This window comes from Belonocnema kinseyi, chromosome 6 (assembly GCF_010883055.1).
Source record: "Belonocnema kinseyi isolate 2016_QV_RU_SX_M_011 chromosome 6, B_treatae_v1, whole genome shotgun sequence".
Classification (NCBI taxonomy): domain Eukaryota; kingdom Metazoa; phylum Arthropoda; class Insecta; order Hymenoptera; family Cynipidae; genus Belonocnema; species Belonocnema kinseyi.
The window spans coordinates 100824034-100838410 of NC_046662.1; the positions used below are offsets into that span (position 1 = coordinate 100824034).

At 30.5% G+C, this 14377-nt stretch overlaps 1 protein-coding gene across 3 annotated transcripts; it reads left to right on the forward strand.

Annotated features, from left to right (window-relative positions):
• Positions 1 to 207: 207 nt before the first annotated feature.
• On the forward strand, positions 208 to 14296 carry LOC117175718 (putative deoxyribonuclease TATDN1). Of its 3 annotated transcripts, XM_033365496.1 has the most exons (6): positions 258 to 274; positions 545 to 691; positions 814 to 993; positions 2807 to 3200; positions 13452 to 13655; positions 13752 to 14296. In XM_033365496.1, exons 2-6 carry the CDS (start codon positions 652 to 654, stop codon positions 13855 to 13857), a joined length of 924 nt encoding a protein of 307 aa, XP_033221387.1. In that variant the 5' UTR covers positions 258 to 274; positions 545 to 651; the 3' UTR covers positions 13858 to 14296. The 3 variants fall into 3 exon arrangements, with proteins under 3 accessions (XP_033221388.1, XP_033221387.1, XP_033221386.1); XM_033365497.1 differs by lacking the exon at positions 545 to 691 and having other exon boundaries at positions 208 to 274; XM_033365495.1 differs by lacking the exon at positions 258 to 274 and having other exon boundaries at positions 538 to 691.
• Positions 14297 to 14377: the final 81 nt, after the last annotated feature.

Sequence of the window (14377 nt, forward strand, 5' to 3'; positions counted from 1 at the left end):
TTGAACTTTTAAATTCGGGATAATTCCGCGCCAAATTCGGCTCCGCGTGTTACATTTTTTCGCCGGACGCGCCGTCTACATTTATGGCGGGCAACTAAGCCCACACCGCATCTACGTTTATAATATCTTTGCTTCAGGGCAGCTTTAGTCAAAAATTGAACCGACCTCTTTTTCTAACATCTTGGTGTAGAAAGAGAGGTCCATTCAATTCAATTCCAGTTGTTAATTAAAGTGAGCCAAGCTCAAGGAATTAAAAATAATTATTTACTCACAGGTTTACGTAAATCTTTAAAATTTCAAATTAAATTTCGGTACAAATAGCCCCTTTGCAGGTCTTGCTATTCGTATCGAAATTTCGCTACACGCAGCCACGACCGACACTTATTTTCTGCAGATAAATGCGTTTAGAATTATTGTAAATGCAGAATCTTTAAAAAAATAACTATTACATCATTAATTTTGCATGAGACAGTAAATAAATAAAAAGCCCCCCCCCCCCCACACTCCATCTGTATTTGTTCCATGTGCAATTTTTGATGTGCAGCAGTGCAGGTTCACAGGCAGCTGGCAGGGCTCACACAACAACCATTGCCGGTCCTGCCGGTCTAACCTCTATCGTTTCATAGTTTATTGTAATTTAAACACCGTTATATGCTGAAGAAAACAATGATAAATTTAAGAAAGTTTATAGGTAAATTGAGCTATATGTGTATTTGCGAATAAGAAGTGAATGTCGAAAAAATGAGTTTATTGAAATGACAAAATTGTCAAAGTTGACGTTCTCATGTGTGCTTATATTTACCATTGTCATAGATATCGGGGCAAATTTAACAGACCCTATGTACCAAGGAATTTACCACGGGTCTCAAAAACATCAGTCGGATTTAGACAAAGTGTTGGAACGGAGTTGGGCGAACAATCTGTCAAAAATAATAATCACAGCAGGCAGTGTCAACGAGAGTAAAAAAGCCTTAGAAATCGCCAGGACAGATGGTATGTTGTATAAACAAAGGTTTGATCTTCATTTTTTATAGTATGACTACTTTAATAAGGATTGAAGATAACAATGCAAAATGCATTTAATCTATAATCCTCTTCAAGATGTTGGATCAGAGCCAAATCGACAGTAAGTCTTTCCATGATTGATTTTTTAGGACTAGTAAGTACTACCTACTTCTCAAAACTAGAATTGATTTGTAAAATACAATGCAATTTTTTGTTTTATTTACAAGTCTAGTGATAATTATTTCTTGAATATAGTCATATATTTCGATATTTGTTTTATAACATGACCTAATGAAATTTATGCAGAGATAAATCTAGACGAGAATGTGTCTATCGAAATTGCTGAAAGTTATTCCAATAAAAAGAATTTATCGTTTTATCTATTATGTGCAATAATTGGATAGAGAAATCCGGGAATTTTGTTTTCGATAAGTTTTTCTTGTTTTGCTTACTTCAATTTTTGAATTCAAAAGTCTGGAAAAACACGTATGACGCGAATAATAATTAATCATAATAGACAAACTACAATCACAACACGAGAAATACATAGACGCTGACATGATTTTTTAATTACAGTATAAACCTTAAAATTATAGTTTAATATAATAAACAATATAACCTTACGAAGTCGAACTAATTTGTTCGAAAATGGAATCATATACATTTTACGGAAAGCACATGGTTTCATTTGGTTTAATCAATAATTAAAAAATCCCGACATATACAGTGGAGCAAAATTTTGCCCATAAATGTCTCAATTTGATGAAAAGCAGTATATAACATTTTACCAAAGTTTAAGACCTTATTTAAACTAATAGTTTAAACTTTAAACATTCAAAATGTGACCATATCTAATTTACAACGTTTGGAATTGTATAATTTAATTAAAAGTGTAATATAGTTATTAGTCATGCACTTTTAAACTTAAATACTTAAAGTAATTTTAAATCAATTCATTTAGAATTAAACAACTTCATATTGATCATTTGACTCAAAAATTTTGTGCATGATAATCTAAAAGTATTGAATTTTTAATTCTTCCGTGAAGTAGTGAATCGCTGACACGCTTGAAGTACACATTTGAAATTTATTATTCCTTCTAACTGTACAATTTCCCATTGGAAGCGTACCTATTTTGAAAAATATTTGAAAAAGAACTTGTTCAATCTTATCTTACTAGATCTGATATCAAGTCAAACAAAAAGAGATTCAGTTTTCCTATTAAAACTAAGAAATAAACATATCTTCGGTCAGAAAATAAAGAGGGAGCCGAAAATCCGCTCCTTTTTTGCGCCCAACGTAGCTTTTGAAGGAAAGAACATAAATTGTCGCAACAAAGCTAAAAATAATAGAAAATTATTGCTGTAACCGGCATTGTCATTAGTCATAACAGTATAATAGGTACCTCAATTATACTTAATCAGTGACGCTCCGACTCTTGTAAATTGAAAAAATACCCCTATGATGAGGTCGGAAATACGTTATAAACAAGAGCATGTATAAAATATTTTTTAATTCTTTTTTTTTTATATAGGTAAAATCAAATAGTGTCAGTGTATAATAACTAACTTAATTCTAATTATTTAGCACCATTTCAACTCTTAAACCCGAAAAACTACCCCTATCAGATGGTGGAAAATACTTCATGACCAAGAACGTGGATAACATATTGTTTAATTATTTTCTTTTTCTACAGATATAATATGTATAATATGTACCTCAATTATACTTAAGTCATGGTACCGATGTAGTTTCCTCCTCCTGAGAGGGATTTCCAAATGAAATCTTTTTCACTTTACAGATAGACTATTCTCCACGGTTGGCTGTCACCCTACCCGTTGTAATGAATTTGAAGAATCGGGAGACCCGGAAGCGTATCTCAGTTCACTCTCTGAGATTGCTATCAGCAATAAAGACAAAGTCGTCGCAATTGGAGAAATGGGACTAGACTACGACAGACTGCAATTCTGCCCCAAAGAAACGCAAAAAAAATTCTTCGAGATGCAGCTTTCGCTTTGTTCCACTTTGAAACTCCCGATGTTCCTCCACTGCCGTAACGCTGCCGAAGATTTTGTACGAATACTCAGAAAGCACAAGGACAAATTAACAGCCGGAGTTGTTCATTCCTTTGATGGCAACACGGAAGAAGCTTATAGTTTGCTCCAATTAGGCTTATTCATCGGTATTAATGGCTGGTAATTATATATTTTTTTTTAAATTGCATTCAAAACTTTAAAACAACTTTTAAATAAGTGTAAATTCAGTAATAAAGAACTATATATATATCACGTTTCGCAAAGAATGAAATTTCTCCGGCTATATTCAGGGTGGCCGCTGGACCGGGAAATTTGGGAAAGCCGGGATAGGACCAGGAATTTTATAACTCCGGAAAAAATCGGGAAATGACAGTGAATTTATTTTTTTACCGGGAATTTTACAAATTTTTAGAACAAAAAAATCTGCCCAACTTAGATTTCATCCGCTTTTTTAATAAACAGTTAAAGATTTTCAAATTTTAGATTTTTAAGCGTACATTTTATTTTAAAGAATTTCAAAATGCAGTTTTAAAGACTTAAACAATTAAAAATTATAAGCGTTTAATATCGAAGATTTTTGATAAAAAAAAACCTTTTCGGTTGATCAACTATAAATAAATTAATTATTTCAAAAATTAAATTGTGCTTTAAAATTGAAAAAGTGTATTATAATTGATTTTACAAGACGATACGGAATCAGTTCACAATTATAGAACTTCTAGATTTTAACGTTAAAAATTAAACTGTTTTAATTGGAAAGTCATATTGGTTAAAAAATGTAAACGTCCGTTTGAACTTTAAGACCTATTTTCAATTTTAAAATAATTGCAAAATAATATACTCATAATCCAAGGCTTTTATTAAATTTAAAATATTATTTCAGTCTAAAATGCTCCATTTTTAAACCATTCAATTTTAAATTTTTTATTCAAGAAAAAGGAAAATTACTTAGTATTTATAAATATCTGACTGTTTATTCAAAGTCAGAAATTACAAATTAAATATTCATAACCAAAAAAACTGAACTTTAAACGGCACAATTTTAATTGTTCTCTGAAAAAATATATAATTATTTAAGCAAAGTTTCTACGTGTACCGACAAAATCCAGATATTCGTACCAAAATTTTGATTCAAATAGTCCACGGCTTAATTTGAAATTAAATATAAATTTTGCCAGATTTTTGTATTTAGAAGAATTAAAAAATTTAAGAGGATAATTAAAAATGATTTTTTATTTTTAAAAATTAATTTTAAGAAAGTACTTAAAAAGAATTACAGAATTATCAAATAATAATGTGCAAGATTTTATGGAAATTCTGTTAATTTGGCAGGACATAAAAAAAATGTTAGAACAAATTTTTTGAAAAATTCGAATCATTTTAAGTATATTTAGAAGTTGTGAAAAAATTTTAAAAATAATTTAAAATTTGATAAAATGTAAAACAACATTTGAAAGTTTCAAAATTTTGAAATACAATTTTGAAGCATTTTAAGAGGTTTTAAACTATTTAAATTAAAGTAATTTAACTTTTAATTTTAGAAGTGTTCAGTTCCTTAAAAAAATGTAATCGATCAATTTTTAATGTTTCTATCTTAAAATTACTTAGAATGATATAATTTCGAAAAAAATTTTAATGCATTGATTGATACTTCAATTTAGAGCATTGAAAATTATAACCTGGATTTATGATTTTGGAACTGAATCTAAATTGATATAAGCTTAAAATTTGTAATTTGACAGTTTACCTGCATTTAATTTAAAATTGTTTAATAAAAAGTGTAAGTAGCTTCTACTTTATACGTGCAAATTATTGAAAATATGAATACAACATTTTTGACTTTAAAAAAAGTTGTAAACTTCAGTTTTAATAGATTAAAATTCAAAAGGTTTAATTTGTGTGCTTTAATTTGCAGCTTAGTTATTGTTACTTCAAATGGAAAAGATGTTGGCGTTAGAGTTCGATTTTTTAAATTTCATTGACGGTGAAAAATGTTTGCGAATCGGGAAATGAACGGAAATTTTTTTCTTTCATTAAAAGGGTCACCCTGTATATTCTTCGATACATAACTTCATACCGATAAAGTGGGTCCTTTTCTTGCGAATAGTCGCATATTTGAAAAATGAATCACTAAACAAAATAGAACCATAGTGAATCGGTTTCTTTTAAGAAAGCGAATTGGACGATTATCTCCCGACCTGTAAATAACGCGTTTGAATCAGCCTACTCCCTTCTTCACCAAGTAATCCAGACGTCAACCCCATTTCCGTTGGATTGACGAGGTCTATTCGACTTTTTTTATCTGATTCTCATGTAAAATGATCTCCATAATCCAAAACTTTGTAGCAGAACTTTGGCAAATGTGCCGTTCTCGAGATATTCGCAGTTAACTATTTTTTATATACTTTACATAAAACATTTTAAGATTTTGACATTTTTTTCTCTCTTGTTAGACAAGCTCATAAAAAACCATAGTTGTTTTGGTATTTTTTTGCTCCGACGAATATTCATAGCATAAAATAAAAAGAAAACACTTTATAAATGCAAGGCAACAGAGCTGTTGTGATAAGTCATTTTATCGCGTTACAACAAATAGTCATTTTTCATTGAGCGAATTAGTGTTAGAGACCAAATTTCTGCAAGAAACTGTATTTACCTACTTGAGGAATATAAATATATCTAAAATGATCAATAGATTGTTTAAACTTATGTAAATTGGGATAATTGTTTAATTTGCTCACTTTGAATTGATGTATCTCTTTCTGAAAAAAGACATAGAGGTCTCAAAATTGGTATACGTATTCTTTTAAAGGTGTACTAAAATAATAATGTGGCGTAAAATTGCGAAATTTAAGTATAGGAACCTGTAAAATTGAAGGGTCCGCGGTCTGAATATGTTAACTAACATTTCAGAAATTTGACACAGCAAAGGAAAATCGTTGTTATTTTTGAAATTTTAAATATTTTTTAAAGTGTAAAATCTTGTTTGTTCATTTACTAGAGAAAAATAATAGAAGTTAGTTCTCGCTGAACCCCGTTTAGATAACATACGAATAGCTTTCACTTGTCACTGAAGGTTTAATTCTGATTAAAATGTTATAAAATTAACTTCTATTATTAATGATTAACTTTAGAGGAACAGTGTTCATTACAACATGTGTATTTCAGTTGGTACTTTCAAAAGAGTATTATTTTTTTCCATTTATAAAATACTATTTGATTTCATTGATAAAAACATTTATTGTCACTTATTTTCCATGTTAATTGATTTTGTGCTATAAATATTTGTCGGAGGAAAATTCCGAAATAGCTATTGTTTCTCAAAAGAGCTTGTCTAACAAGATAGAGAAAGAGTTCAAAATTTAAATGTTCGATGTAAAATTTATTAATAAATAATTAAATGCGAATATCTCAAGAACGGCACATTTGCCAGAGTTCTGCTAGACAGTTTTGGAATCTGGAGATAATTTTGTAAATAAAAATAAAAAAAATCGAATGGATCTCGTCTATCCGACGGAAATGTGGTTGGCGTATAGAATAATGTGAATCACTTGCACACCAAAAGGTATACGACCTAATGGTATAGTAATAATAATAACTGCGTTTAAAAAGTTACCAATTAGAAAACTGCGATACAGAACATTTTTCAATAGGATCCAAGTTTTGGAGGTTATGCTCCCACATTTCACACAACATTTGAAAATTGTGAGGTAAAATGCTTATTATTTGCCAGTTCAAGTAATTTCCGTATACCTTTAGAAATCTTAAAAAAATTTCTTCAAGCATTAGGATGAAAAGCTATTAATATTTGTACAAAATCTCACATTTGAACATTAATATGTAATTCTTATGTTAGCAGTCACTTTCTTACTTTTAAAATATTAAATATCATAAACTTACAAAATAATATCGGCTCATTCAAAAAATCGCATTTTTTTAAATCTCTAACGAAATTTAATCAAAATTAGTTATTAAGTCAATTGTATCAATAGGAATAAACTAGTAACGCATAAATATAACAATTATGGAAAATAAAAACAAATGGCTGTCAAACAAGTACCAAAAAGATTTTTTTAAAATACTTTATCGTTAAAATTTGTATATTTCTTAATAGAATCAAGTCTATGAACGAAAAATAAAGTTCTGATATGACATACACAATTTAAGAAATTTTTAAATGTTGCCATTTTCAATAATTTTATTAACCATCTATTTCCAAATTGTGTATATTATTTTATTTCACATCCTTATTCTTCGTTAATCGTCTCTCACAAAATATAGCAATTTTAGCGAAAAGTATGAAAAAACAAGTAATTTTTGGTAATTTCGTTGGTAGCAATTCTTTTAATTTCTTTTATGATTGTAATATTGATGCCTAACTAGTTTTACTAACCAGTTTTGACAATATTTCGTTAAAAATTACAAAAAATGCGATTTTTTGAAATTGTATCAACCGCCATTCTGCAATTTTAGAAAATTTTATGTTTTGCACATCACTATTTTTTTTTAGACAATTTATTCGAAGCTTTTACTCAAATTTTCCCCTATAAAATTCATGCGAAAAATCAAGGCCACCGTGAGATCTCTAAATATAACCAGGTTAAAAATTGCAGGGCATCTGTTTCAGATGTAACTTCACAAACTAGGGGATGGAAGCTTAACATTTCAAATGTTTAAAAATAATGACCACACTACTGCAAATGTACATGAAGCGATTGATTTACAATATGAAACTTAGTGTCAAGTAGAATATAGAATACAAATGTGTCAACTTTGCAAGGCTCTTATTGTCTTAATGTTAAAGTTGGAACAAATTGTTTTTTTATGCAGATAACTTAGTCTAATTTCATTTGCAACAATATGTCGGCACTAAGCCCGCATGTTGCGTGCACGATGTGCAGAATGATCGACACGTCGTGATGGCGAAAATGCTGACTTATGTGACTTCATATGCGACGCACGTCGTGCCGGTACGCGTGTGTCGGCAAACCGAACAGCCGGTCATTTTTCCGATGGTTCAAGTAACCGAAAACAGTTTTAGCGCCGATTCATTTTTCTGAAAGTCCATTTTACTGCAAATTCAAATTTCAGAAGGCCTAATTTTGCGGAGGTTCAGTTTACCAATAAATCAGTTTAGCGATAGATGAGTTATCCGAAAATCATTTAACCGAAGATTTAAATATCCGAAAATTAAAAAATTGTTTATTTACATTCAGATAATTGTTTAACATGTATAATGCGTAATCAATTTGATTGAAGGTATAAAAACAGTGAAAATTCAACAAAATGAGTGACAAATTCTTCTATAGTTGATATACATTACTTTGCGTTAGAGAAAAATGACAATAAGTATAATAATAATAATAATATATAATAATAATAAAATATAATAATATAAATAATAATAATAAAAGGAGCCTCGGTGGCTCAGTTGGTTAGACACTCGGACTTCACCTTTGAGTTCTGGGGTTCGATCCCTGAGCCGGTACCTCTAGAAATTTTTCAATGTACCTTTACCGAGGTTCTGGTGGTTCGTAACCCACCTTAAGCTGTAGCCCCCCCCCCCCCCCCCCCCCATCGTGTACTTGACTGCAACCCAGTCCGTGAATGATGGGGTAAAAACCAGGCTTTGTCCAATATGTCTGGGCAGACTGCTCTCATCAGATCACTTGATTGCATTATAAAAATGCGTCCGTGATTGATGATATATACCGGGACAGTCCCGTGCAAAACTGATCAAATAAAAAATCCAACTCTAACCAAAAATGCCTTCGACATGTTGGGCAGTATAAGCCTGTGACAACATTTCAACACTGAAATGTTTTTAATAATAATAATACTAACCTTTATTTTTTCGTCCTCGGTGCGTAACCTTTAACTCAATTGGTCATTTTTCTTTAACGTAAATTAATCGGTAAACTGAAACTTCGCAGAATTAGGCCCTCTGAAATTTAAATTTGCAGTAAAATGGACTTTCGGAAAAATGAATCGGCGCTAAAACTGTTTTCGAATAATTTGGCATTCCTTGAAATCATTTTCGGTCAATTATTCATTCGTTAACATGGTTTTCGGTCAATTAAACATACGGTAAATTACTTTTCCTTAAGATAAATTTCGGTATCTTAATATTCGCTATTTAAATTTTCGGTCACTTGAACCATCGGAAAATTGACCGGCTGTCGGCAAAACGCCCTTGCGATCCGGCCCCTCAATTATTCAATTAACTAAGATTCAGGAACAATATTGGAGGGGGGCATAATATTAACATATTAGGCAATATATATTAATAAACATTTCATACATCAATTTAACCCTTTTGAAAGGTATTGTGCTCATATTTTTAGCAGATGCTATATGTTCTAATTAATGTTTGAATCACTTTTTGACAGGGGCCAGATCGTAAGTTCCGTTCCATTTTGTTACTGCCAGTTAAATAAAAGAATTATGATCCAAATCTAGAGATAAAGTTCAAATTTTAGTAAAAAAATGTTTTTTTTTTATCAATAATTTAATAATAAAAAATGCAAATGTTACCCAAGCATTCTGAGAGGGGAAGGGTGGTTTACGTAGATACTTATTGTTGACTATTCCTAATAAAAAATTATTCTTACAGGGATGGGGAGGTTGGTCAAGAATGTGGAAGATTATGCTTGCGTAATACTTCATGGGCCCCTTGTTTAAAAACTATTTTTTCAAACTTAACATATAATATGTTTCATGGCATTATTATATATAAATTAATTTCCATAACAATATAGTGACAATCTAATTCAAAATCGAAAAATGTTTAATTTTATATTTTTTTAAATTTCGTTGTCACACAAAATCTGCGATGTAAGGACACATAAGAGTGACATACTGTGCTGCACGTCGTGCGCACCCAGTGTGCTCACTGTGGGTGAACATTTATCACCCTCAGTTTGTGCGAACACAGTGATTACGTTCTTGACGACACATCTTCCTCACACGTCGTGCGGCTACCGTGCGTCCTTACGCATTGTTATCTGGGTATATTCTTATTTTATTTTTATTGAGAATTTATACGTAGATAAAATATTATTGTATATGACCCTTTCTCTCAGAAATATACATCAAAATATTTACATCAAATAATTTAAAAAAAGTTTGTTATACATGTAAAAAATTTATTAAATTTTTTATTGGACAGCAATTTCTAAAGAAAGCCGAATCATTAATAAACAAATTCTTAAGTTTTTGGGAACATAAGTCGTCTTTGTGAAATATATGTGGGAATATTTTTAAATCTTTTTAATTCTCTGAAATCATTCAAAATCTTTGTGAATTCGTTAGATTGTTTTTGAAGCATTAGAAACCTTAGTGAAAGCTTGAAATTTCGGTGAAATCTTTAAGAAATTTTAACGATTTTTTAAAAGCTTCTGTAAAATCTCCGTTTAATTTTGTGAAATCTTATTGAAATATTTATGAAACCTCTCTTTAATCTTTGTTTGCGAAGTCTTTCTGTATTCGTTTTAAATCATTGAAATATTTTGTAAATATTCACAAATTTGTTGAAACCTTTTGAAATCGCTTAAAATCTTTAAAGTCTGGTGTACTGTACCCTTTTCGGAATCTTTTCAAATCCTTATGAATTCCCTGAAACATTCGTAAAGTCTTTTTGAAATATTTTGTATTTGTTTGAAATAACTGGAATATTTGTGCAGTCTTTCTGAAATTTTGTGTAATGTTTGAAATCTTTGTGAAATTTTTCTGCAACCTTGGTGAAATCTTTAAAATTCTTAAAATCTATTGAAACCCTTATAAATATTTGTGAAATATTTCGAAAATCTTTTGTACTCGTCTGAAATTACTCGAATATTTGAAATATTTGTTAAATATTGTGAAATCTTCTCTAAAATAATTGAATGGTTTAAAACCTTTGAAATGTTATGAAATCCTTGAAATCTGGTATGCCCTTTTTGAAATTCTCGTATTCTTTTGAAATCTGAATAAATGTTTTGTGAAATATTTTAAACTTTTGTGATATTTTTTGATATCTCCTTAAAAAAGTGGAAATTGTTTAAAATCTTAGAAATATCGTTTATTGTACCCTTTTTAAAATCTTGAAAATCCTTGAAATTTTTTTAATCTTGGTGAAATCTTTTGAGAAATTTTTGTGAAAACGTTTCAATCTAGTATATATGCCTTCTTTTGAATCTTTGAAATTCTTTCAAATCTTTGTGAAATCTTTTGCAATCTGTTAAATTGGTCTGAAACCTCTTAAAATCGTTTCGAATTTTTGAAATCTTTAAAATCTGATGCACTGTACCCCTTTTCAAATCTTTGAAATCTTTAAAGTTTTAAAATGTTTGTGAAATATTTATTGAAATCTGGCGTGCGCGCCTTTTGCAAATCGTTGACGTTCGTGAATTATTTTTGAAATCTTAAAAATGTTTTGAAGTTTTTAGAAATATTTTGTAACATTTTGAAATCTGGTGGACACTCAAAAACCGTTGTATGGTCAATTGGCCGAGTTGCTTATTCTAATTCGGAAACTGAATTAATATCCAAATTATCAACTAATAATGTATATAATTTCTAAGTTGAATACCCCAACAAAATATATTTTTCAATATTTTGTATTAGCGGAGAAGAAATCAAAAACTTATAGAATTACTCACAATATTAAACTCGGTTGTTTCCAATCTATAAAATAGTTGGTGCAGTCTACAAAAAGTGACTGTAAATCTTTTTATTTATTCTGTAATAAATAAAAGATCAATTATATCTTGATGAATTAAAATCTTGTCAGTAACAAGATTTTTTTCTAAACGAGATGCTTCTTTTAGAATAGATTAAAAGATTTAAATTACTGTTTTAAAAAGAACAAAAAATAGTAATTGAAATTCAAGATTTTGGTGAAAAATTCAAGGAGATTCAGTTTTGAAGGACTTAATTTCGAAGAAAATAAAAAGCTATATATGCTTTTCAAATTTTTTTAAATTGCCAGAAAATAGAATAGACTATGTTTCAGACTGATTCCAAAATTTCAATGGAGCTTTTTACAAGATATTTAATACATTTTGAAACTGTCCTAATGACATGATTTTTAGTAGATTTCAACAAGATTTACAAATTACCTCAAATATATTTTTCAATTTCATATTGGGATATTCTTAAAACGTAGTAAAATGATTTTTAATATCTTTCAGGCTGACCACAAATTTTTTGACTTCACTTGTAACAGAACTTTGAACGAACTGAATTAAAGCCAATGACTTAATATCCCTATTTCTTATATTTCATCCATTTTGTCTACATAGTTTAGAAGTCTTAAAAACGATTAATATACTTTAAAATGTTTGAAGTATTTTGAAGTCTTTGGAAATATTTTGTAAAACATCGTTTAATTTTTTAAAGAGAACCGCTAGTACAACCTAATTTTCGAGCGCAATTGTCGGAATGATAATGTAATCTTCAACTCTGTAGGTGCTTTGAAAAGCGTCTTTAAAAACCAGTTGAAAAATAATTTGATTTTCAATTTCTAACTGCAGTCCATCATGGGTTTAAACCACAGTTTTCGATTTAATAGCGAATTAAATTAATCGAACACCGAATAGAAAAGCGACATTCTGGAACGAATTCAGAAGGAGAGGTTAAAAAAGTGTCGAGTATGACTACTCGGTCCTCGGAGATTTTTTCCATTTTTACGGCTCGTACTGAAAATACTCCCCTCGTCGTAGAAATTAAAAAAAATCTCCCCTAATTATACAGTAAACTATATTAACAAAATCATTGAGAAAAAGATTTTTTACTCCTGAATTGTGAATGATACTCAAGTCTGAACCTGCATGACATTTAAGATCTATATTAGAGTTATCGAATTTTTCGATTCTGCACGTAAAAAATCTAAACAAGTTTTAAGGAATTTTGAAAGGGCGCCTGTTCACTAAAAGTGAAATTAGTTACATTTTTCGAGGCACGATTTACTTCTCTTCAAAGGTGCAGAATATTTCATCCAATCACACAATGTGTTGATTTACCAACTCTCGGATAATTGTAATTAATTTTCTTATAATATAGTCAACAATTAATAGCGGGGTGGGCCTGCCACGATTAGTATTTTTGTGTTGTAAAGTAATCTCTTCAAATCAAAAATGTATTTCTGAGAATCCCGCTCATTTTTTAAAACCCACAATTTATCTGATCGGTCCCAGTTTAAAGAATTACCAGCGACAGGGCATTCCTTATTTTCGAATAATTCAATTATTCGGCTTGTCGCGGCTAAATTGTTGTTCAACTTTGAGTTCAATCCGATAAAATGTCGGTGGTAGGTTAACATTGCTGGAACTAAATTTTACGTCAGGCCATAAGAAACACCCTAACTTTGAGAAGTAAGGAAAATTCATAAGAGTTTTAACGATTTCTATATCTACATTTACGGAAATGCAGTTCGCTGAAGACCGAAGAAAATCTTGGCACGGTTATGACCATTCCATCCGACAGACTGGTGATCGAAACGGATTGTCCATGGTGCGAGATTAGGCCAACTCACGCCTCGGCCAAAGACGTAGTGACGCATTTTCCCTCGGCGAAGAAGGAAAAATGGCAACCTGATCGGATGGTTAAGGGACGAAACGAGCCTTGCACCATAGTGTAAGTGTATATTTTAAATATTTTTAATATCTCCAATAAACTTTAACATCTTTACATAGAATCGTATAGTTAACGCATGGCTATTTTCAATTTCAGACAAATTTTGGAAGTTCTGGCGAGTGTAAGAGACGAGGAAGAGGAGTACCTTTGCAACCAAATATACAAGAATACAATGAAGCTCTTCTTCCCGTACGAGCTGTGAAACAACGCTGCGTCAGCCTCAGAGCCGCTGAGTGTACAAGTGCGTTACACTTATTTTCGAGCATTTATATACATTAGACACGCGCTAAGACTGGTGTTTTGAAAGTGGCAAGGGACAGCGAAACATATTTTCAACTTTTTTAACTGCTGTCTGGCGAACAAAAATGTACACTTTGCAGCATATACACGCGTGAGTGTGACCAGCGTCGTCATATTCCTTCGATCTCCTTTATAAGAACCTAATATATTCTTGTTAAAATCATTTTCATTATCATGATCGTATTATGTCATCAAGATCATTACTATTAATAATCTTATAAATAATTACCACTTTGCTATTGCTACAATTGTGCGTTCCTCGTTATTGCTACGACTAATCCATTGCATTTGAAAAGAACGAAGCCATCCATAACACTAAAAGTTGAAACAACATATTAAAACCTCGTTTCTTACTTATAAATTTTCAGCCATTCCTCAAAGTTACGTCGTCCATTCAACAGTAGTCACGCCCTTCTCTCTCT